Source organism: Anopheles marshallii, chromosome 3, assembly GCF_943734725.1.
Source record: "Anopheles marshallii chromosome 3, idAnoMarsDA_429_01, whole genome shotgun sequence".
Taxonomy (NCBI): Eukaryota; Metazoa; Arthropoda; class Insecta; order Diptera; family Culicidae; genus Anopheles; species Anopheles marshallii.
In genome coordinates, this window is record NC_071327.1 from 81,393,756 (window position 1) to 81,418,490 (window position 24,735).

General features: G+C 45.8%; 4 protein-coding genes across 4 annotated transcripts; all 4 read left to right on the forward strand.

The window, feature by feature from the left end:
- Window positions 1-1,316: 1,316 nt before the first annotated feature.
- Window positions 1,317-3,595, forward strand: LOC128713562 (alpha-tocopherol transfer protein-like). The gene is made up of 2 exons (XM_053808422.1): window positions 1,317-2,033; window positions 3,332-3,595. The coding sequence occupies exons 1-2, from the start codon at window positions 1,317-1,319 to the stop codon at window positions 3,593-3,595; spliced, it is 981 nt and encodes a 326-aa protein (XP_053664397.1).
- Window positions 3,596-5,987: 2,392 nt separating this feature from the next.
- Window positions 5,988-7,047, forward strand: LOC128714076 (retinaldehyde-binding protein 1-like). Its single transcript, XM_053808952.1, has 2 exons — window positions 5,988-6,701; window positions 6,787-7,047. The coding sequence occupies exons 1-2, from the start codon at window positions 5,988-5,990 to the stop codon at window positions 7,045-7,047; spliced, it is 975 nt and encodes a 324-aa protein (XP_053664927.1).
- Window positions 7,048-11,639: 4,592 nt separating this feature from the next.
- Window positions 11,640-12,711, forward strand: LOC128711995 (clavesin-2-like). Its single transcript, XM_053806888.1, has 2 exons — window positions 11,640-12,380; window positions 12,457-12,711. The coding sequence occupies exons 1-2, from the start codon at window positions 11,640-11,642 to the stop codon at window positions 12,709-12,711; spliced, it is 996 nt and encodes a 331-aa protein (XP_053662863.1).
- Window positions 12,712-20,157: 7,446 nt separating this feature from the next.
- On the forward strand, window positions 20,158-22,255 carry LOC128714064 (alpha-tocopherol transfer protein-like). Its single transcript, XM_053808942.1, has 2 exons — window positions 20,158-20,886; window positions 22,001-22,255. The coding sequence occupies exons 1-2, from the start codon at window positions 20,158-20,160 to the stop codon at window positions 22,253-22,255; spliced, it is 984 nt and encodes a 327-aa protein (XP_053664917.1).
- The last annotated feature ends 2,480 nt before the right edge of the window (window positions 22,256-24,735 follow it).

Here is a 24,735-nt window from a genome sequence, read left to right on the forward strand (position 1 = left end):
CCTACCGATGGCTTGTTAACCCGCAAACACCGGGGCTGTCCTTATCCCGGCGTAAAGACACGGTGAAGTACAACGCAAAGGAAACGAAATCGACTTGCAGGAGGGCTTGGGCGTAGACCATGACCTATTCTGGACGCGACGACTATGGACGAACGCTACGACACTCTGTCCTTCACACATTTCGCTCACCTGCGCCTGCAGCTCATCAGCAATTTGCCTATCCGTTACTATCGGCACAGGGTAGAATGGAGCGCACAAGTGATCTGTTTGCTGTTGGCCGATCCATTAACCTCCTCCGCCCCAAACGATCCACCGTTCAGCTGGTCAAACAAAAGCGAACGTTTGTCTACGGCGCAAATGTATCCGAAAGCAGATTACACTAGCATTTTGGGGTTTCGGTTGTAGCCACAGCTTGTCACCGAGTCAACACGAAACACCGGAACACTGTGCTGGTACCCAGGTACACCGGTTTACCCTTTTATCGTGGGACTCGACAAACAAGACCTTGAATTTTGCATCCTTTTGGAACCAGATTGTTTTTTTTCACGCCCCCCCCCCCCCCCCCCCCCCCCTTGGGGTAGCATGGACAGGGAACCACTTCAAAGGTCAAACAGGCTGGTGGAGATCGATAGCGAATATGACAACAAACACGGGTGAACTTGTGAGTGCAAAAACTGTGTTGGACACAGTGGCGGACTCGGACTCGATCGAGCGTATCGCCATCTACGCCGTGATCCCAATATTAGAATAGGCCCTATTGCCAAATGCAGGAATGAGATACAACGACATCGACTGACGACATACAATCGTTTTTTTTTACCGTTTTGCATTTCGGCACAAGGCTACGCCACCGGCAAGAGTTGGTCAAGCGGTTTAATCAATGGTCAGCTGACGTAGACTCAAACCTTACCATATGGCCAAATCGGCCGGTCTGACTAATATGCCTTGCGAGTTCGAGGCCTCCCTTGCTCCCGAATGAACTCCGCCAACATTGTCGCCGAGCTTCCCGTGGAGACGATCTTCATCCGGGGCTCAAACCAGTTGCCCCACGTGATACCGGCCATGGGTGGAAAAGGGACGGGCGCGAACGAAAAGAAAGAAAGACCGAACGATGAACCAGCTATACCTGGGTGCGCAAAAGGTGACACCGGAGTGGAAAGGGAAAGTGCGGGTTTTCCACCGTGAAGAGACCACGCACGGTGGAAGCGCCTGGGCAGGGCCCGAAGCTTTCGCAGACCGATCGTGTCGATCGGCGGTGTCAGTTGGTGTTTGGTGGTGAACGCGAACAGGAGCATCCATTGGACCGAGCCGCGAGAATGACGGTCACGTACGGTGTCGAGAAGTGTCCGGACAAGTTCGACGAGTATCGGTGCAGCCTGCCGGAGCAGTACCGGAAGTTGGCGGCGGAACAGCTGCGCGAGGATGATCTGATCCGGAAGCAGGCCATCGATCAGATGCGCCAGTGGATAGCGAAGCATCCGTACATCCGCCGGTGCCGTACGGATTCGGTGTTTTTGCTGCGGTTTTTGCGCCAGCGCAAGTTTTCCATCCCGAAGGCGTGCGAAATGCTGGAACGGTATCTCGCCCTGCGGCAAACGTTCCCGCACTGGTTCCAGGGGTTAGACCCGTTCGATAAGACGATGCAGGCGCTCGGCGAGGAAGATGTCTTCCATGTGCTGGGATTCGACGCCAAGGGACAGATCGTGATACTGATCAAATCGCGCAACTTTCGCGTGGACAAGTACGATCTGGTCGATCTGATACGGTTTCTGCACATGAACATGGAGATCCTGTCGTGCGACGAGCTGGTGCAGGTGGCGGGCGTTGTGCTGGTGGTCGACTGCTACGAAGCGTCCATGGCCCACTTCACGCTGTTCCGGCTGAGCGAGATGCGCAACATTGGTCCGTACATCAATCACCTGCTCCCGATCCGCTGCCGGGAGATCCACGTTATCCGGCTGCCGAAGGTGGCCGCGTCCATCGTTGACCTGCTGTTCACCTACGTCAGCCCGAAGCTGAAGCACCGATTCTTCGTGAGTAGCAACTGTCGACCCGGGAGATAGTATTAGAAGCAGGCGAACGGCTTTTTATTGGTCGATCTTGGACGAGGAATATTGCAATGCAATTCACACCTCCGAATATGGAGCGCCGTTTGGGGTTTTGCTAGATGGGTTGGTGAAGTGACCATAAAGATAAAGTGTGTGAAGAAAGGTCTGCCGCTCTGAGACAAAACAGATTTGTAGGCCACAGTTTGGCGCAATCGGAGCGTGCTTACGCAACCGCTGGATTGTTGGGCGAGACCCAAACTTCCAACGGACAGTGTGGTGGTCTTGGTTTGAATTGTTTGGAAATTCCCAACGTCACGGGTAAGAAGCGGTAACGTCCGGCCTTGCAATCATCATGTGTTGCGTGCTTGTTGGTTGCTGCTCTGAAGTGCTCTATGATATTCCAAATCGCGTGATCCTCGATCGGCCAGATCCGATACTGATCGTGCGCGTAGTAGTAGTAGAGAGAAATCCGCACTTTGGCAATTTGCAATATTATCTACAAACGTGTCCGCGACTGCGGGAAAAAAGAAAGGGAAATGGACACCTCTCGTAGCCATCGTTGCCAAATCCGAATGACTAAAGCTACGCCGCCGATGCTGCTACTAATATACATAATATATGCACAGTGAATTTTAAATGCAACTCCGTACGGTATTCCGTACCGGTGCCTGTCGCACAGAAAGGCCAGGGTGTGTTGATGGTGGACTGACGGTTATTGTAACGGTTGAGTCGTCTGGATGATTACAGCTTTGTGGCGAATTGTTAAGAAGAGCCCGAGACCGTACGCTACCGGGTCGTCGAGATGGTTGGACATTATTGGATGATTATTGACGTTCAAAAATCCTCCGTCATTAGCTTGCGCTCCTGATGAAGTGATTAAGGCTCTGCCCTGAAATTAATCACCGAAATGGGGTTTAACCTTGAAAAGAGAGTTCGATGCAAAATTGGGTAACTGGAATGAGACTGGGCAAAGGTGTTCGATCTGCTCAGAATATATCTCAACGTGTAAAATGACATTTTGGCTGCACCTCGTGACGATATGTTTTGGAGAATGAATCTTCGGAACAGGTTTTTGGCACAGCGAAACTGATGATCTTACTTGGCAACCAAGCTCTCCAAGCATTGTCTGCATGCGTTCGCAAGCTTTCCAATAACTTTAAAAATATTATGCAAAGAGGTATAAAGTAGCGGAAAGCAATAAAAACTGGGATTGTTAGGTGACCACGAAACGGATCGAAACACGTTTTTAATGAGCATTTGTCGTTTTTTTCCTTCATTCACAGTTCCACAAGACAATCAACGAGGCAGTAAGCTACCTGGGCAAGACTCTGCTACCGACCGAGTACACCGAGGAAACTGAAGAACCGAAGGCACTGACACACGTCTACAGCAAGCGCATCCGCGAGAGCCGCGAAGAGCTGCAGATGCTGGACCAGATGGAGATAGATGTGGCAAAGTTTTCGTCCGTCTGGAGCAAGACTGGCAGTGCACCGGGCGGTATCGATACGGGCATGGTGGGCAGCTTCCGCAAGCTGGACATCGATTGACCGGATGTTATCTGTGTTACTGTGTGGTGTAGCAGGCTTTATGGTTTCTGAGCAGCAAAATCATGCAACTTTATTTATAAGTAATTTGATGTTCCCTTCAAGAGCTGCATCGCACACTCAAACTGTCTCTCCCTTTCCCTGTCACCTGTCCTCAATTCCTTTCCGTCCCACTTTTGTGGGTGGTGTTCGCATCACTAGCGTTAGGGTCTTAGGCTCATAGGGTTGTATCTCGTATTATATGCTTAGTAATAACTACACAAAACCATTATTCACGTTCCGCATTCTTCGGATGCATTGGATCACACGTGCTCTATTTTCCCGCTTGACGTGAACGTCAACATTTCAATAAGGTACGACTGGAAGGGCAAACAATGGGCCCATGCATGTAAGGATTACAATAAAAAGCTAAACGTAATAAAAATTCACTCTCAACATTGTTCGAATCAATCAGAAGCTGAAACGACACCACCTCGCGATGATGTTTAAACGTCGTGCATAGCGCTTGTGCGGCGTTAGTAAGGAGTTTCAAAATAGCGTCTACCGCCGTTCGGTCACTGTTTATGATCGATTTCTCCAGACATCCCGTTTCTTACGTCTTTTGCCGTTGCACACTTTGATCCGTAATCAAATCATGGTGGTGATTGTCCCCACGGCTAATTTTGACGTTCGTCGTCTGCCGTCCGCTGAATGCACTAGCGAGCCATTGGCAGCATACAGCAGATCGTTCGTTATGTTTTCGGTGCAGCATACACATTCCTTCCAACGAGCTTGTTTTTGATAAATGGCCTAGCATTTGTAGCGATTGTGTGTTTCTCTTTATTTTATGTTTTATGTTCGGGACGGAAACAGGAGAGTTTGTATGGGCTGCTATGGGAGCGGTTTCACTTTTAAATTGTGATTGCGTGATTGGGTTGATGTTAGCAAACGATTAACCCACGAATTTTTGACGTCTAAACATCCCAAACACACACACCGCCGGAATGTAAGTTACCTGGAATGGCGGATAAGTTTGGATCAAGTGCCAGCGGGCTTGTCCATGGTGACCAATCGGTTCGTTTCGTAGCTGTGTTTATGGTATTTCGTTTTTTAAGGATCATTCAAATTAACGATTACTACGAGGTAAGGTTTAGTAATGCCGTTAGACAATGTGAGTGGCTATTCGTGGTGTGTGATGTAACACGTCAAATCGAAATTCATATTTACTGAGTGTAACGAGTACGCCTAGATATTCAACCAGGACTCCAAGTACTCTAGGCGACTTCCGGAGTTGTAGATTGCTTGATGTATTATGACATGCACATTGCATACCTTCAGGCGTTAGTATCTACAATACTAACAAACAAAGTTTAGAGAAGGTTCTTGTTCGTAGAGCGCCTAAAGTTATGCCATTCGCATGAGACTGATGATTGTTTTTAGCTGTTTTTCCAGGTTTTTATCCTGAAAAATTTATTCTGTCACGATATTCATCAGATGATTGGTGTGGGTAGGTGCAACACCAAGCTTCTTTTTTTATAGTGTGATCTGAAGAAAAAGCGTTGCATATTTGAATGAATGTTGAGCAATTGTTGCAGATTATCTCCCAAAATAACGCTCGAAAAAGCATAGCAACCATAGCCATAATTGATTTACCCTTCAGTACGCACGTTCCTTCTTCCATCAGATATGTCTCCGGCAGTGATATAATTCTACCAGTCTAGCAACGCACACCGACAACTCTCGCACATGATTACTACGGACCACCGCACACTCCAAACAGGGTGGTTGTGAGAGGGAAGATACAAACACATTTGTTGTACGCACCGCGTCAGTGTGCTCTTCTGCAATCATTCACAATGATGCGATCTTTACGTCCGACACGCCATCGCTCGTGCTGTGCCTTCGCAAAAGTAAACAAATAAACCATAAACGTAGCAAACGGCGATGGGTCCCACTCTGAAACGCACCCAACCCTTCGCAGGTCATCATTGACAGCCGCTTCGTAGCCGGAATTTGTGCTGCCGTTCGATGAGAGCGTCTGTCTGTTTCACTGCGTCAGTCAGTCAGTCAATTAAATGTATCTCCAGACATGAGTGTGGACGCTGGGTGGGGGGAGGGGGGGGGGGGTAACAACGAGAGAGAGAGAGAGAGACAGAGAAGTGATCACTATTCAAAAACCGCTAGATCACAGTACCACCCATCAGCAGCGAATACGGCAACGAGTGATGGGGAGCAGCAGGAACGAAAATTCAACCCAAAACGAGAAGAAAAAAGCTTCGTAATCGTCCGCGAATGATGTTCCGGTGGAGGAGGGAGTTGTATGTTATTAAACAGCAACAGAACCGACCGGCTCCCGTGACGAGATTCCCAGTGTGCTCAGTGTGCTAACGGACGCGGTCTCGAAAACGGCACCACCATGGCACGCGCGCAAACGTTCTTCCCGTGTGTGGGTCATTCCGGGACAGGTGAGCTTTCCGCCCTACTGGAGGCGATTGCGTCCACGGAGCTGCGTGAAGATGACAAGCTCAGGGAGCAGTCGCTGACCGCGATGCGCGAGTGGATCCGTCAAAATGGACGACTTCACCGTTGCCGTACGGACGATCGGTTTCTGTTGCGGTTCTTGCGCGTGAAGAAGTTCTCAGTGCCGCGTGCTTGTGAAATGCTAGAACGCTACCTGACAATGCGTCAGACGTATCCGCGATGGTTCGCACGGCTTGATCCCGACGATCCCGATCTGGTGGCTGTGCTGGACGCTTGCTGTATGCTACCGATCGGGCGTGATCCGTCTAGCGGTCGCATAGTGATCTTCGGTGTAGTACGGAACTTTGACGCGCAGCGATACAACTCCGACACCATGATCCGGTTGAACATGCTCGTTGCCGAAGCGTTGCTGGATGAGGAAGCGAACCAGATTGCCGGGTTTACACACATCTTCGACAATGGCGGTATGACGATGGCGCATGTCACCTGCTGGACGTTGGACAACCTGGCGGGGTATCTCCGGAGCGTCATCAACTGTGTTCCGGTGCGTTTGAAAGAGAATCACTTCGTCAGTGTGCCGACATTCGCTGCTCAGATCAGCAAGTACTGCTTGTCGTTTGCCAGCGAGAAGCTTCGCTCCCGTATCCACGTAATTACCGCACGCTAGCACCACGTTCATCTCGATATCACCGACAGCCCTAATGAGGTTCTCTTCTATTTTTCCGGTGATCCAGTGTCACAGCACGGTGGAAGAGTTACGTGCGAAGGTGTCACCTGAGCTCCTGCCGCTAGAGTACGGTGGAAAGGGCCTCTCGCTGAAGGCTTTGAACGAACGGTTTCGGGAGTTCCTCCGGTCGAAGCGAACCACCCTGCTGGAGCTGGACGACATGGAGATCGATCTGAAAGATCCACGGGAAGCGTCCGTGCACGAGGACGTCGGTGAGGTGGTTGCGGACGGTGCCGCTGGAAGTTTCCGAAAGCTTTCGATCGATTAAATCGACGGCAAACTGTCCACGCCAGGTTACATTCATATCTTCTTCCTCGCCCCGTACGAAGTGCGTTTGAAGTGATAAGCAAACAAACATTGTCTCTCCACCACTGCCCAGTGCAGCAAAAAATTATCTTATCTCCAAAACGGGCTATGGTTGATTGTTTCACACATTAGCTTTGCCCAAAGGCAAACATCCATCGCGAACGGAGAACCGTGAAGGAGACTGGCTGCAGCGCTCGCTGGGTTCAACCGGTCAGGTTTTCGGCGCTGGAATTCTTGTTTAGTCACGCCGTTGCGAATGACGTAGCATTTAGCAATAAACAAATGCCAAATGATAGATCAAGATGGCGCGCACACGTTCAAAACAAGAATCCCCCTTCCAAAACCCACTTAAATCTATTAAACACCACATCAATCATATGCGGTATCACCTCGAACCCGACATTGAAAGTCAGAAACTAGTTCTGGGCGATTGTTTTCGGTGGTTGTGACTATGGAAAGGCGATGCGTGACCTGTACCACTGGTACACGTAATGTTTGTTGTGTTATGAGTTATGACGTAAAGCGAATTTAAAGGGATGTTAGAATATATTGTTCCAGTATTATGTTTAAGTTTAGGGTTGCACGGGTTTGGCAAAATAAATACTGAGCACGAATTGAACGAACTACATGTTTATTGCGAATATGCGAAACATTAATGGTGCAAATATGACAAGCGTCAGTAAAACAATTGAGTAGTAATTCTACTAAGAACATTTAAACAATGGCTGAAAACGCAATCCATTTGTATAAATTTGTATTGCAACTATCGTTTATTTTGTGACAAAAGCACCCACATTAAGCTTTCTTGTTAAATACTTCGAAGCTTTAAGCTCCATTTTGAATTTCCCGCCAAATTAAAGCTCTTACACAAAGCCGAGGGGTCCATCAAAGATTATTGCAGTTTTTTTTTAAATAAATATTTTTTTTAATGAAAATAGTTTTGTACTTTAATAATTTAAATTATTGTACATTATTTAACGAAAAAAGTAAGGCAATACAATTTAGCGATTAGCTACTGCATGAAAAATAACAGCAAGTCTATGAATTGTGGAACTAAAACTGGACATTCGAAGGGGTGAGTGAAATTTTGAGACACATAAACAATTTTTGGCGAATAATGTGTCGGTTGAACGGAAGATATTCTAGGTTGAATAACAAATACGGCTAGATCGTTCTTCATGAAATATATTGGGGCAACCTCCATCCGCAAGGACTGCCATTTCTGGATTTATAACTATATTTTTACCCGTAGCTGAACAGTCAGTCCGTCCTTCGTACATAAAGTCATGAAGTCATGAAATATTAGCAACATAAATTCATTGAGATAGGAGTTAAGTGGAATGGTCTGTAATAGAGATTGGAATTTTAATTCTTTTAAAGGATTTAAATCCTTGTTAAAGAGTTAGAACGAAGATTGAACTGTCGAACTCAGTCTTCAAGATTCACTTCATGATGTTAACTCACGATTTATTTCTTCACGGCAATCTTTAACTCACGATTTACAGGTCGCCGTGAAACACTCTTTTCGGAGTTAACTCGCAATTTAAATCGTGAATTGAAGGTCGCTGTGAAGAGTTAAAACTTTCTAATTTTGAATGATTTAATTCATTGTCACTGAGTTCTATCGCAAAGCGTTATAAATACTCATCCTGGTGATTTGAATTCACTCACTCCCTATAAGGACTTAAATCTTTCATTCATTCTGAATCATTGTGCACATCACTAGTCTGTACTAGCTTTGCAACTGTTACGGTGCGATCTATATTGCGAAGGTACTTCGATCGCGGGCGTTTATCGCGTAACGGATCCCTTTCACCTGCCTCAAATAGATTGTAACCTTGAAGAATTACTGCAGAGAATACCAAAACGCTATCTTGTTGCTCAAGGATCAGGGGAAGGAACAAAGAAATTTAAACAGGTTAACAGGAAAGCAAATCCTGTCCGCCTGGTACTTTATCTTGGCTAAACGAGCCTTTTAGGGCCGATACACTCTTGTTGTTGTGCTATTTGACTCTTACTCTTATGGCAGACGCGCTTGTTCCCATTCTCGTGTATCGTGCCCTTTGATGCTCAAATGTTTATTTGGGCAAGCGAGAAATTATTTTTTAAAACCGACCCGTTGCGTTCGCAATAGAAATATCGACTCGTTCCCAACAGCTACTATTTGAATTACACTTGATAGACTTCCATGTCTTGGTCTCGTCGCGTGCTTGGCACCATGAGGTCCAGTATATTTTTTTTTATTCCCGTTAGGTAGTGTTGGTGTTTTTCTTTGTGTTTCGAAACTCTGGTTTGAAAAATCATTAGCAAATCAGTAAACAATACACCTTAACGCTTGAGACTGAGAGACGATCCAAAGGCAATACGGACCCGGTAGAAGAAAATTGTCCTTGTAAAGGGAGTTAGCATCAATGGTCGTAAAGTTTTATGGTTTCATTATGGTATGGTGCGCATATTTTACAACAATTAATAGCACCACTGATAGCAACTCCGGTAGCTAAATGGTCATCAGGTTATCCTAGGGTTAAGGTCGGGGATATTTGCACTATCGTCGGCGACACCCGGCCCGTACTGCAGCAAGCAGCCGTAACCACTTCATGGCATTGAATAATGCACCTCAGTCCAGCGTACAGCATTTGCTCACTTGCCCAACCATACCACACCTTTGGACACGCCCTGCATCCAACCGTGTTCGAGACGAAGATTTCATCTCGGTTGTCCACCGGGCTACATCGTCCTACCAGAGTGATCCGCAGTCGTGTGCAATGACAGTTCAATTGAGCGATTGGGCAAGCATGTGGCCCCAAAAACTGAAACCGAAGCCGAAAGAGCATCAATCGTGGCAGTATTACGCCATGGGCCAGCATTTTTGCTGTTGTTGTTGTTGTACTTTTTGGAGGGATTCAAACCCATACCACCTATTCGAAGTGGTCGTCGTCACTTGAGCCGCAATGGCAAGTAGTGAAAGTACTGTCGAAAGCTCCTGCGCCGAAAAACTCCCGCAAGGAAAGGACCGACGGAATGGCTGGGCAATTGAATAATTGAACCTTGGCGTTGGATTGGGACGGATTTTCAGACGGGCAGAGATGCTGGCAGAGATGCTGATCGGACCGTTCATTTACCCATACGCGCGAGCCCGTGCGCGGTTTCTTTCTCTCGTGGTGTGGTGGTGTTATTTTACCATCCATTTGTAATCGTTCAGCAGCATCATTGCTCGCAGTCACCGTACTAATACGAATAACTTGCACTTTACGATTACCCAATTTTTCCGTCCGTCATGCAAAAAAGGGAACAGAAAAGGAAAGGATTGCGTAAAAAAGAGAGAGAGAGAGAACGGAGAGAGAAATATATACGCAGCATAAATTATGAAAAGATATATTGTGCATTTAAGTTGGTGCCGGTTTTCGTGAGATGTTTGTGCATATACACATGCTGGGGCAAGCCCTGCGCAAGTATGCGTACGTGGTTACTTATTAAAAAAATTGAATGCTATTATTATTTCAGATGGTTGAGCAGGCAAACAAATCCACATTGCACGGTTTTCGGTCAGTTTATGAAATAGCTATTGGGGGGTGGGGATAAGAGGGATTAGCGATGAGATATAAGAAACATTTTTCTTTAACACGTGCTGGTCAACTAATATGATTGCAACCCTTTTAAAACCAAGTTTTATTATTAAAATGCGTTGTACTCAATTCTCTGCCTTGTGATAAAAACTTATTGTCAACAATGAGGTCTGTGGTCCAGATAAGAATCGAACTCGCACCTTTCGTTGCACAATGTAAACAACCTACCGTTACCGCTATGAGATCACTTGATTCCATGGAATCAAAAGCCTCAGGTTATTAGACTACTTCTCATCAGTCGCCAGCAGCCAACGACCGATAATTGAAGCTTTTAAGTGAACAAACCATCCACGTCACGATGAAATCTACCAAAAACCCCCCCTACGGCCATATGAATAAGTGCTTAATGATCCTCCACATCTCCGGTAATTCTATTGCAACTTTCGCGCTAAAATTTCCATTCATACACACAACTAACGCGAGTGTCTTTTTCACTGTTGCACCGGATAATCGATTACCCATCCATCATTCGGTAGAAGTTGCAAACACCTCTAGCCTGCAGCTATTGAGCTGCTTCGCATCTCTGTCTCTCTTTCGTGTGATGATCTAGCATTCCTCCTAGTACTAAAAGTAACAAATTGTCACCTACGCTTACATGCAGCCACACATTACAAATCTCAATCTACAGGAGGTGCCCTTTTGAATGGAACATTCTCATGTAGCAAATAGCAGACATCCATTGACAAAAATCCCATTTCTCTCTCTCTCTTTCTCTCTGTGTTGCTCAGTTGCCATTTCCATTCCAACATGCACGCGCGTCATAGCATTCGTAACCCGAATCTTTAATTATTAAACCATCGATCGTGCACCTCGGTGGTTTATTTCGTCTTGATCGGTCGTCGGGTACGGTTGTAACGGTTGTCTTCTCGTCTGCTGTGAGTGTTCGTCAGTGTCAAGTGAGGAAAGAGGTGCGTCATTACAAGCAAAGATGCCGAGTGACGAGCTAGTGTTGCTTCCGGCACCGAACCTGGACAAAGCGCCCGCCCGCTACGATAACGAGATCGACGAGCTGGATGCGCACTGTCAGCAATTAGCGCGGGACTTTCTGCGTGAAAACCCGGCAATACGTGACCAGAGTCTGGCGCAGCTGCGTGACTGGATAGCGAAGCATCCGAGCATCAAGCGATGCCGCACGGATGCACGCTTTCTGTTGCGCTTCCTGCGCACCAAGAAGTACTCGTTCATCAATGCATCTACCATGTTGGAGCGGTATCTGGCGTGTCGGGTGGTCCATCCGCACTGGTTCAAGCGGTTGGATATCGAGGATCGGGAGATGAGTGATCTTGTGGATGCGGGCTTTCTCTACCCGGTGCTGGAGAAGGATGCACGCGGTCGAACGGTGATTTTCGGCGATGCAGGCACGTTGGACCCGAAGGTGTACACCGTGGGGCATGGCAGCCGAATGCACATGCTGGTGGGTGAAACGTTGTACGATGATGCTTCGGTGCAGTGTGCTGGGTTTGTGCTCGTGTACGATCTGTCCGGTATAACGATGGGAATGTTGGGGTTGGTGACGTTGAACGATATCCGTGATCTGGCGACGTATCTCAACAACGCAGTGCCGATGCGCATCCAGGAGCTACACTTCGTCAACACACCGAGCTTAGCGCTGAAGATCGCGAACTACACGTTGGCACTGATGAACGAGAAACTTCGCAACCGGATCATGGTAAGAGAGTGCACACGCATTGCGCAGTTACGAAGTGATCACACGGAGTAAGATCTCGTTTTGTCTATATCCACAGTGTCACCGCAGTTGGGAGGATTTGCACAAAAAGGTTGACAAGCAACTGATCCCACAGGAGTACGGTGGAGTGATCCCGAAGGAGGTGCACATTGCGGAGTTCAAGAAACGCTGCCACATCTACCGTCCACAGCTGCTCGCACTGGACGAGATGGACTACGAGGTTGGACGCGATCTGGACAGCTGCAAAAAGTCACACGTGGCCGAAATTGAAACGGGCACTATCGGCAGCTTCCGCAAGTTGCAGCTCGACTAGCAAACAGGGAATGCAACCGGATCGGATGGCGTAGTTTTTAACACAATGGGTTCTCTTAGACTGTGATGTATCTCTTGTTCGTTTGTTAACATATAATACTCCCGCATGTTTTCATCTTTACCTTCAATACTTATTACTCTGTTGGAAAATGGTGGAACTGAAGGTACTTCACCCTGCGTATGGTAATGATTCGAATAATTTGAAATCCTCCTCCGGCGGGTTTTGGTTTGGTAGTGTCCGGCACAAACATCTGTTGACATTGCGCGTAATGACAATAATTAACACCTCTGTGGAACAACGCTGGAACGAAGATGGGACCATAGTCAAGTGAAACACAGACTTTGGTTTCTCATCGTGAAAGATCGAGCGTCGGGTGCGCCGATGTGACCAGAAATGATAATCTTTATTCAAGGATGACCCTCACGCGAGGTGTGAAGGATAAGCTATGGATAAACCGTCAGTATAACGATGAAAATTTCTACAGTTCACGTGAATAATGCCTAATGGAGAGTTTGACAATGTGTATATTTGTAAAAAAAGCATATATATTTTATACATTAAAAAGAGTATTTTTTAACCAAATTAAACATGTTTTATGAGAGTTTATATTAGATAAATAGTGGCGCTACCAAAGAGAAAAAAATCGTCTCAATCATGCTTCATCGAGCATTATTATGCTTAGCATATAGTCGTGACGTTATTCTACACCCGCTTCCTGGTTGATAAAATCATTGGGAATTACGTGCTGGCAATGTTATTATACACAACATAGCCATTTTGACGTCATGTTTACTGTATATTAATTAATTCTGCAAAGCGCACGAAACTTTTTGTTTTGGTAACAGAAGATGAAAATGATATTTTGAAAACGCCTAAAAGTATGCACTTTGGTTGACGAAGTTTGACGGCAACCAATTGCCTACCCAACAGGGGCAATTTAAAATGATTCGAAACGAATTACGATCGTTGTGAGAAAAACATGCTTCTTTTTCGCGTTTTGTTGAGCAAATCAATTACACACTATCCACCATCTACCTAACAACAGCTCGTTCTTCTGCACCACCCACAATGTTGCACTCGCCCATTCCTAGCACAAACATTCAATATTACTTCTCGATCCATTATTTTGTCACTTGCCCTTTTAACTGCATTCCCGTGCGGAAAATCGATTAATGGTAATATTTGCTTTTCACCACGAGACCAGATTTATCATTTCGATCGTTTTGTTGTTTTGCCTGCTCTCAAATATAAACAATACTTTTTCAGGTTAGGTTTCTGAACCAGGGAAATAAAAATGCATTATATTGACAACTAAAATGTTGATTGAAACATAATTAAACTATTCCTACCCAGTTAATCTTGTCAGAAATCTACATCCAATTCAATAGTCGATTCAATTATTCATTACAAAAGAATAAACCAGACATGCCATCATAACTCAACGGCAATCAACAAAATACCTTACCGTGCAGATTTTACTACCGTCATTTCACTTCGCACTGCGAGAGCTACGTGCGAAGCATCACCGGTTCGTCGTCAAGCACCTCGCGACGAAAATGGTTTCCGTTGCCAAAGCCCTTGGCCACGCTCATCCGGTAATAGGACACCAAAACACCGATCGTGTAGTACCGTGCAATTCATTCGGAAATTTTTGATTGATTCTCAGTAAACTCATGAATTATGAATAGCCCGATACGCCTGCGCCACGTTGCCCGAGTCTGCCGGCCGAAGAAAAACACATTACACCAGGCAAACGAAACTGTACGCCCGGTGCGTTTGGTATCGTTGCACGTGTTGGCCGGCGTCGTCGTATTGACCTTAGTATCAATGGAGAAACACATAATGGCGATTCAAGGCGTATGTTCTGGAGGCGTGATAGGAAAGTGATGGAAAGGAGCACGGAGGTGATCTAACCATAACAAAGCCTACTAAAATTACTACGATCGCTCTTTTGATGGTGTTTATTCTCCATATTACTGGTTATATTATTGTGAGATTTCATAAGATGAGAGCATTAGAGAGGCTTGACTCTAGCTACAGTGAGGGTTCAAAACTGTATGGTTGCAAATTGGAACAAAAACATTGGAATTTAACAAGTTGCTATAATCAATCTAAAGTACAGCATATTGCACAACATCTTTCTTCGAATAACTAAATTAACTATGATTCTAATATAATCATAAAACAAATATAAATCGTGCTTGATAGTTAGTGAAGCAAAAGATCCTTGTAAAAATCCTTTCAGGTTGTAGGTCCACGGAGGGCTTGCATTTCCTGCAATAAATACCATGGAACTCCCCCAAACTCTCTTTGTACAAAATTCTCAAGCAACTTTCGTTCAAAGGTCGTTTGTACCAGACCACCGCCTAAGCGATATCTTCATCAGCACACAACGTGCAAAACCCCTTCCCACAAAAACGCGCACGATCGTTTGCAGCTCTCTTTTCTTTCCACTTTGCCGGCAAGATATGCCTGTTCGAACGTCAATTCCTGCGCTGACCACGGTACCGATCGGTTGTGTGCGCTCCCAAGCGGTTCCCAGTTTCCCAGAGTGTCGCCGTACGCTTCGGTTTGCGGTGCAAACAGTGACCGTCGAGTAGTGTTGAAAGTTTGTCACAAGTGCTACGTAACGTGTCGGTGGTGATCTTTTAAGACGCACCACTTGGACGAGAGGCGTCGAGGCCACTGGAAACCCTGCCAGGATTACGGTGACAACTCAGCAAACCCGGCTAAAAGTGAGTGCAAATTTTAAGTGTTTTTTTTTTTTGTTGTTGTCTCACCGACGGCTGATCTTCCTACCTTGTGGAGCAAACATCCCATTACGTCGGTTAGCGAAACGGTGACCTAACGAAGAGTTTGTGGTTCTCCCATATCGTTGGTGACCTTTTACCCAGTGTTTCGGCTGATGGTTGATGCTCATTAAGCTGTGCGCTGATTAGGTCCCTGAACGGTGTATTTGACACGACCTTTTAACATCGGATCTGCAACTTGAGTGAAATGTAGCACTGCACAAGCACTGCCCATCTTTAGAGCGTGGTTCAAACGGACGAATAAAAAACGGCTCCTAATGATTGGCAAACTTTTAGTATAGCAATTCACAGTTTCACGGTTGGCTTCACGGTGTTTGACTTACTTACGGGGCTGATCGATCGATACATACCACTGTGGTGCAACCCGATTAGCCCACCAGCACCCTCCGCGAGGAAATGGGAAGGGGAAAAGCGGGGCGCTTTATTTTGTGTTTATACCCCTTTTATAGAGTTACCAAAGGCCCCCAAAGTATCCCTCTCTAGCGTCTTTCTTAGCACAAGCCTTTCACTCGGGCTCTGTGTCTGTGAGACACAGACCATATGTTGCAGGCGATCGTACATTAGGAAAGGAAGGAGGAGTGTGTGTGTGTTCATATGTGTCCAGCCGATTACTTCTTTGTTGGAGGTTGCAGAGCTCTTTCGCTTTATTGAGCTGCAGCAGCTAGTCGCGATCGATTGCATAACATCAAACAAATCGGCGGGCCGACACGAATCGACTATGGGGTCGACTATGGGGAGCAGTTCAAGAAACTCCGACTATCAAGTTCTCAGTGTTCGTGCAAAGCAGAGACGAACTGTCTGTGAGGTTCTGCGGCATAGAAACAACGCACGAGAGGATTGCTAACATCTGCTTTCCGTTAAACGGTTGTGCCAAGCCGTCTGTGTCTGACACTCCCAAAGTTGATAAATCACTCGGCGAAGATGGCCAACAGCATCGCCAAAAGCCTGAGTCAACTCCCTAATAGCCAGATCATTTATCAAGGCATCCCCATCCCCAAGAAGAAGCAAAAAAAAACATGGCGTTAACCATCGATTCGGTTCCTGGTTCACGACATATTTCACAGTGGATGGAAAACAACCCACTCCCTACACCCTTTATGGAATTCACCCCACTAATGTTGGAAATATTCGCACTCATATCCAGCAGGTGTTTGTCCGCGGACGGTTTACGGACGCAGCATTATATTTATGGACCGCGGGTTCCCTGTTTACGGTTTGGAGGTATGGAATTTTATTTTTAAAGCGTCCATTCCGTACATAGCTTCTTGGCAAACAAGAAACGCTGCGCGCGCGTCATTATGCCGCTGCTCCAGGACCGTTTTAATGATCTTCGGGGAGAAATTGACCGGTTGGGTAGGTGATGATAAGCTGGCAGTAACAGCTGACCCACCAAAAAAGTAAAAGTTGGATAAGCCGAAATACATCATGTTTAATGCCATCACGGTGTTGTTTGGTTTGGCTACTTTTCTTCTTCAAGTTTACTTGCTTGAGATTCTGGTGGCATGATGTTCTCAAACGATCTACTCAGTTTGTATTAGTTCGCCTCAGGTTGTATTGGAAAACCAATTTACAAGGTTTTGGGAAAGCTGATACGGTACAGACGACCTACCGAACTCACCACTCTTCCACCTTCTTGATCACCTTCCTCGTCACGCTAACCGGAATTTGGATTGAATTTCCCTCGCTACTGTTAGCCACCCCCTCTCCCGGCCCGAAATCGAAGAAAGGATGTGATTTTTCAGACAACTCATCGTTGTCTAATTTTGCCCGTCAAAGCCGCAATTCGTTGCGGACCGCGAGCACTTCGCAATCGAGAGCGAAATAGTGTTGAGTGACGCGAAAACCTCCAACATGAAAGGTACTCGGCCGATCACGCGAACCAAATACCTTCAGACCCTGGTCACATCCTGTGGTGACGGCGCAAAATCGAAGCGACCTTTGCGTTGTGCTAACGTCATACGGAGTTGTAGTCGCCAAAATGTTATTAGTCGCTTATTGAAACAATCAATTTTACTGGACCCAAAACAACGCAAAGAGGAAATTAAGAGCCTGCACGAGATTCCACCCAAAAAAAACGGGAAGTTTTCAGAAGTTCTTGAAATGAACTCGCATGTGGTTATGAAGCAAATGACTACGATCCGCGTCAATAACCAGCGTGCGGTGTGTCGTAATATAATTTCATGCTTAATTAGTTCATTTTCAATTGTTTGGGCCATAACAAATCGTCAACAATTGCATCACAACATATTCTTGGAGGTCGTTAATCTCCGAAACTATCACTTACGATAAGCTTTATTCATTATAGCATCTCTACCACGTTGAACTTCATTGTACATGAAATAGGAACTCAAACTGGTAAACATGACTGCGTCGTAATTGCAATGCACATTTTTCCAAACAACCACACTTCCAAAACAACCGAAATATAATCCATTTGGTGCTAAACACCGATCGTTACTTATTCCTCCTTCACATCGCTGTGTTGTACTCTCCCGCCATAGGAACTGACCTTTGGGATACACGTCACAACAACTCCTTCCACCGGATCACAAATATATTTTTCGTTCCGATCGATCCGAACCGGACGGGCCACATAAATAGGCCACAAAAGCGGTACCGGCCTTTTGTCGGAGGAACTGGAGCAGATAAATTCTCTTCCGGTGTATGCGATGGCGGTAAAAATAGACTATTTATACTCGCATGATTTACCGGCCCGGGCAGTAAGTCGTGCTGATTTTGTGGGTGCGTTTTGTTTTCTTGTGAAATTTATTGGAAGGTGTATATCGAGGTATTAGCGTGCCAATAAAAAAGCATACAAAGATCTTCTTTCCATGAATGAGAAATTAATGCGCTTGAGATTAATTAGTCATTCCTCACGCGTTTTTTTTTCTCTGCCCGCGTCGAGTGGCGAACGATCGTGATTAAGCATTCTGGGCGGAAGCTCTGGAACTCGTCAAGATTACCACCGCGGATCGGCGGATGAGCGGAGCGGCACGGTCCGTTTTTCCATTTTCGGGACAGCATGCGGTATGGGTTTTCCTTTCCGATGAAGCTTCACCGGAATTGGCACGAGTTTGTGACAGCCACGCACACATAAATTTGCAGTTTGCTGCAGTATGCTAAAGAATTGCTGCTCTCCGGTTGGAACGACGCTTCGTAGCAGGGAGATACCTATTTTGGTAATGAGTTGATTCCGTGCCGAGATTAGCAAATGAAGATGTGTCAGATACGCAGGCTGGGTGGTACAAAATAACATATAACAGTGCACGTCTCGATCGAGACAAATGGTTGGGGCTGGGACAGCATTGGCTCATTATAATCTGTTGCGTACCGATAATACTCTATAAATGGGGTTTATTTGGGACGCTGTCGAAAGCATACGCATGACCGGAATGCGGAATGATGCGCGTTTACACCCATAGCTCTGGAATGTGCAGAAAATTCAATTAGCTGTGGTGAAATACAATTGAAGTTGTCATTTTAATACTAGGAATACGATAAAAAGTGGCTTATAATGAGAATATGGCCTGACATTTAATAGACACTGCGAAAAACTTAAATACAAAACAAGTGAAAAAAAACATATTGCAAAACTTCCTTTACGTACAAAAAATCATATAGACTCCCCATTCCCCACTGTCAAACTACAATACACCTCATTATCGAGACGGTATTTGGATATCAATAGGCACGCACCGACAAAAAAATGACGACCAAACGGATTTCAAGGCCCTTCGGCTGTCGGAATCTCCACTCCATTAGTTAACGGACACCCGCCACCCAACGCGAACGTACTCGAGGTCAAGTTCATGAGCGTGCGTGCGGGAAGATGTTCTCCTCGGGCGATGGAACCACGATCGGTTGGTTCATCCAACATAAAACAGCCACCATCTGGGCACCGAGCAAGACTTCTAATTTCGCCTTAAGCGAAAAGGGCGTGTACTGTGTGTGCTGAAGCACCAGGAAGAATTTATCGACGCACTGTTAAGTCCTTCCGCTGAGCGTCTCAGAAAGTGTCGCTGGTAAAGTACTTCCGCTTGTCTAAATGGATACGTGTCAACTTTTGACACACTTCTGCCGGGAACTAGCGTAAGAACACAATTTACATTACGATCGTTCAAACATTACGCAACGTGTGAGGCTCTGTTTAACGTTTATGTGTACACTGGGTGTCTTCATTTTGCAATCAATTCTGAGAATAAACATTTTGAGTGACCGACTACCTTCAATGCGATTACATATTTAACTATGCGCAGGGAAGATGGCAAGAGCTTTGGCTGATTGATTGTATCGAGATGTATTTATACTACGCGTGCTTACCGCAAACACCACACATTGCTTTTGATTGCATGCTGGTGCGGTGCACTCAGATCAATATTGATACTCCATGTACTATATTATTAAAGATTTCAAATCTTTGCTTCACAATATCATGGTCAACGTTTTGGACGATGCCGGTCTGTTTACGAAACTGTTCATATTCCATTCCCTTTTCAAGGTCGATTCGAGTGAGAAAGTTTACCATCGGTCTGATCGAACTACGGTTTATTTATAGCGCCCGCCACTACTGAATAGCCTTCATTCAACTTCTACTCAATCGATGCTTCCTTCCACACAGCACACTACACGCACCACAATGGACAACGACTTGACGGTGCACAGCATATGTGCCAGCCCGGCCACCTACCAGCAATACACCTGGACGCTAGCAGACAAGCTGCGAAAGACGGCCAAATCGGAGCTGCGCGAAGATGAACAACTGCGATCGCAAGGCTTGGCACAGATGCGGGAGTTCATCGCCAAAAGTCCACACATCAAGCGGTGCCGTACCGATGCGCTGTTTCTGTTGCGGTTTCTCCGCACGAAGAAGTACTCGATACCGCAGGCGTGCGCCATGTTGGAGAGGTACCTCACGGTGCGTCAGACCAACCCAGCCTGGTTCTACCGATTGGACATTGAGGATCCGGAGGTTGAAGCGGTCATCGATGGAGGCTACATTGTGCCGCTGCCGGAGCGTGACGATCATGGCCGACAGGTGATACTGTCCGTTGCGGGAAATCTTGATCTGAGCCGCGTGTCTTCCGCCCTGCTGGCACGGGTGCACTTCCTCGTGCAGGAGGTGCTGGCCGACGATGAGCCGTCACAAATTTGCGGGTACGTGCACTGTGTGGATGAGCGCGAGCTGTCGATGAAGCTGATGGGCATGTGGTCCCTGGTGGACATCAAGAAGGTTGCCGATTGCATACAGAACGGGTTGCCGAGTCGTATCAATGGATTTAATCTGATCGGTCTACCGTCCACGGCTGCTACGCTGCTCGAGTTCTGCGTGTCTTTGCTGAGTGATAAGCTACGCAAGCGAATCAACGTAAGTACAGGGTAAAGTTGGTTGAAATTTCAGGAGTCAAACATTCAGCAGCCCTCTCAATTTGAGGATTTCTGAGGATTAGTATTGGTTATCGTCAAAACATTCCGTCTGCCTATTTGGTGAGTGTATTAGTCGGCCAAGACTCGCCAGACATTCATCAATCTCGTCTATACTCCGTCCACAAAGCTATATGAATTTCTTAGTAACACAATGTCCATGCCTCTAAGATGTTTCGTTACACTCTTGAGTAGCTTTATTTTGGAGACATTATCAACCTCAAACATGTTGTCCTGTAATCGAGTACTAAAAAGCAATGGTGCCGTAGTCCTACGATGGACTCAACATAGCGAAAATCTCGAAACAATTTACATCTGCATCCGACTTAGTAGATTATGTGGCCAACAGAATAATAAGAAATAGTTGACGGTTTAAGTGAAGGGTAACCTCACTTATTGCATCCCGACTCGTAGGAAAATCCCTTTTAGCGTTGATCTTGACTTGAAGACATAAAGAGAGAAAGACACCTAAAGCCCCGTGTAGCAACAAAACCATGAATCTTGACGTTGCAAAATTTCGCGATCTGAAGATCATTACGACGGTCGTTGTGAACCGGTTTATTCGACGCGACATTTCGTCTACGATCCACCGACAAGCCTCCGGTTAAAATTGACAACAAGGTCAGAGAGAAAAGCTACCCGTTCACGCGATACCGATCGCTCAGGGTCACTATCACACTAATGGAAGAACGTTTGCCCGTAGCAAAGTTGATTCGCGAAACTTTACCCATCTCCATATAAAAGACACAACCTAACCTTCGTCGGTTTCGACTTGAATTTGAATGCACTCCATCATCTGGAAGCTGCAGCCCACTCGGAGACCGGGTTGTTAAAAATTTGATTTTCAATATCGTTTCTTCAATCACATTTTTTCTTATCGTTTTCTGCTTTTTAGCCCTAAAGTTTACCTTCGTCGTTGGCGAACGATTTGGTTGTCACTGAACTCTGTTATTGGCCAACTGTGGCTAACTCGAAAAACGGGTTGACGAAATTTGCATTCTCAATATCTTTCTTCTTTCACCACATTTTTTCCTGTCTCCTTCCTGCCCGTCTGCTAGCTTTTCCGCACCGTGGAAGACTTTGCCGGCAAGATAAACCGCAAGATTCTGCCGAAGGAGTACGGCGGTACCGTACCGATGGCGGACATGATCGCACAGTTTAAGGAGCGGTGTCGCCAGAAGCGGGCTCAGCTGCTGGCGATGGATGAAATGTGCATCGAGCTGTCCAAGGTGCCAGGACACTGTGCGGATTCGTGCCGTCGGGATCTGGATGCCGGTATGATTGGAAGTTTCCGCAAGCTGGAGGTCGATTAAGGACGGGACGGAACAAAATTAGAGATTAAGAAGATTGTATTATATTTCCATACTGCAACAATGCTTGCTAGTGATACGATGACACAAACGATCGCAGAAGGATGGAACGAACGGATTCTATTTGACATGGGAACACTATTGGTGGTATTCATACGATGTATCTAATCGCGTACTAATGGATTGCTACAGATTCGATTATCCTATATCCGCATCACTACCGTAGCCCGTTTTACGATTAGCGCCAGCGACGCGCAGGAACTGTAAGGGAATGTTATGCAACGGCACCAGAACCGAACTCGAAGCAAACGCAAACGCCTTTAACGCTCCATTTTCTTCAAACTGTGATTTTGTTTTATTACTTTATGCTCGTTTCTCGTAAACGGTCATTTTCGACGTTGTTCTGTCATGATCAAAATTGCGGCTAGCCGTGTTTTACTACCATCCGTGTGGTCACTTTGTTGTCACTGCAACGGCTTAAAGACTCCGTATCGAAACTCCCTAGAAAGAGACAGACGCACCGAGGCAAGATTGCGATTGCGTAACTCCGTAACAATCCTAATTGCTATCAAAGGCACAAACGGTGGCGAAGCACGTAACCGGTGCAGCGGGACAGAAAGATGTACGTTACTTTAAATCATAATCGAAATACGAATAAAATGGATGGTGAAAAAGAAACTAACCCAACACGCGAACGACAACACACGGTTACGACTTCTCATGGTTGACATTTTGCTTTTTCTTTTGCGTAGTCGTATCCACCCCTTTTTGGAGGGGTAAAGTAAGAAAGAAAATTGCCTCTTCGATGCGAGGCCTGCAACTCTCCAATAGAGGAAACTCGCGCACAGGTAGCGTCGCACTGATAAGGAAGCGGTGCGCGAAAGCTAAGTACACGTGAACTACACGCAAAGAGTTGATCATAAAACAGCACTAAATCGCACGCTACCGCATCTCTGTTCTCTCACCGCCAATAAAGCTGCACCATTCAAGTGACGGTGAAAAGCGAAGGAAAATGAATGGCGCTTTCTTGGTGGGTTTGTGGCGACGAGCGGCTCTTGCGGTGTGTCGCATTATGCAACTTCGTCCATACACTGCGAACGATACGATAAGATGCGGTAAGGTGCTCCTTTTTTATCGACTTCCTGCTCAGATGACACATAACAATTTGCATTTTAGGCCGTTTTGCGTGCGTGTCTGTGTGTGTGTGTGTATTTATTGCCGATCTTTCGCCATCAAATGAACTCCGAAGAAGGTCGACTACCTGCCGTCCTATGCACGCCTTATCCGAATGACCGAATCCGCGAGCAACCTTAACTCTCGTAACCTTAGACCGCCTGGGGGACGAGGACGAAAGAAAAAAAAAGAATAAAAAACACATACACGAACAAACTGCCCAAATCTTATGGCCCGTAGAAACGATAGCGGTTCAAAACTGAAACTGGTGTGAAAACGTGTCCACCCTGATCGTGCGCCGCTCACCCCTTCGCTGGTTGATCATCGGGCGGGCGAGGGTGAAAAGCCGCCAAACAGGTTCGTGCCTCAGATCGATGATTGGTCATTTTCCAAGCCATGGCCAAACGCCGCTACCACGCAGCTCTGTAGCTCCGTGCCTCTCGTGGATTGAGGTTATTCACATGCACCCTCTTTTGCACTACCACCTTGCAAAGTACGTTCTAATCGTGGTAAAAATGGTAATTGAGCGGGTGAGTTCTAATGCACAGCGCTAACACATGCTGTCTATATGTGCTGGTTAGTGTTGTGGTAGGCGCCAACATTAATGTTTGCCTCAACCTGAATTTTCTCCAGAATGCAGTAGGCATTAGCTAATTGGCAAGTTGGGATGAAAGCGGATCTGCAATATGCATGGGAAACGTTTTGTTGCTCAATTAGCAAGGGTCATACGGTCATTTTCAAATTGGTTTTAGGTGTAGAAAGTTTGTTCTACTTTAAACTCTTAAAATTACAGATTAACAGCATTGTATTTTTAACAGAAACAAAATCATTGGCATTGACATATTAATTACTAACAAACGAAAGGCTTTTTTGTTGCGTAATGCATAATATTTAAATTCTAATAGCAACAATTTTACATTCAAAACGGTGAGAGCACAGAAAAAAAAAGTATAAATTTCAGCTCCGTTTCAAATTTAAAATAAAACATCGAATCAGCATGTCCGTAGGGCGTCCCAGTGTGACAGAAACGAAAAAACATCGAAACATCGCTGATCGTTGTTGGGTAGACATGGAAGTTCGCATACATGTGACATACATGTGTACATGTTTTAATGCCAATTATAGTTTGTGTAATGGTGTGCATTGAAATAATTTCATATTATTTTATAATAATTTTAAGCTATTGATTTGAATCTGAATATTTAATTGGAGCTGTTAGTGTGATGTATGTTCAATAAACTTTTTTAGTTCGAATATTCATCCGCATTTAAGTTAAAATGTTATTCAAGATTCAAATTCTTGGTCTGAAG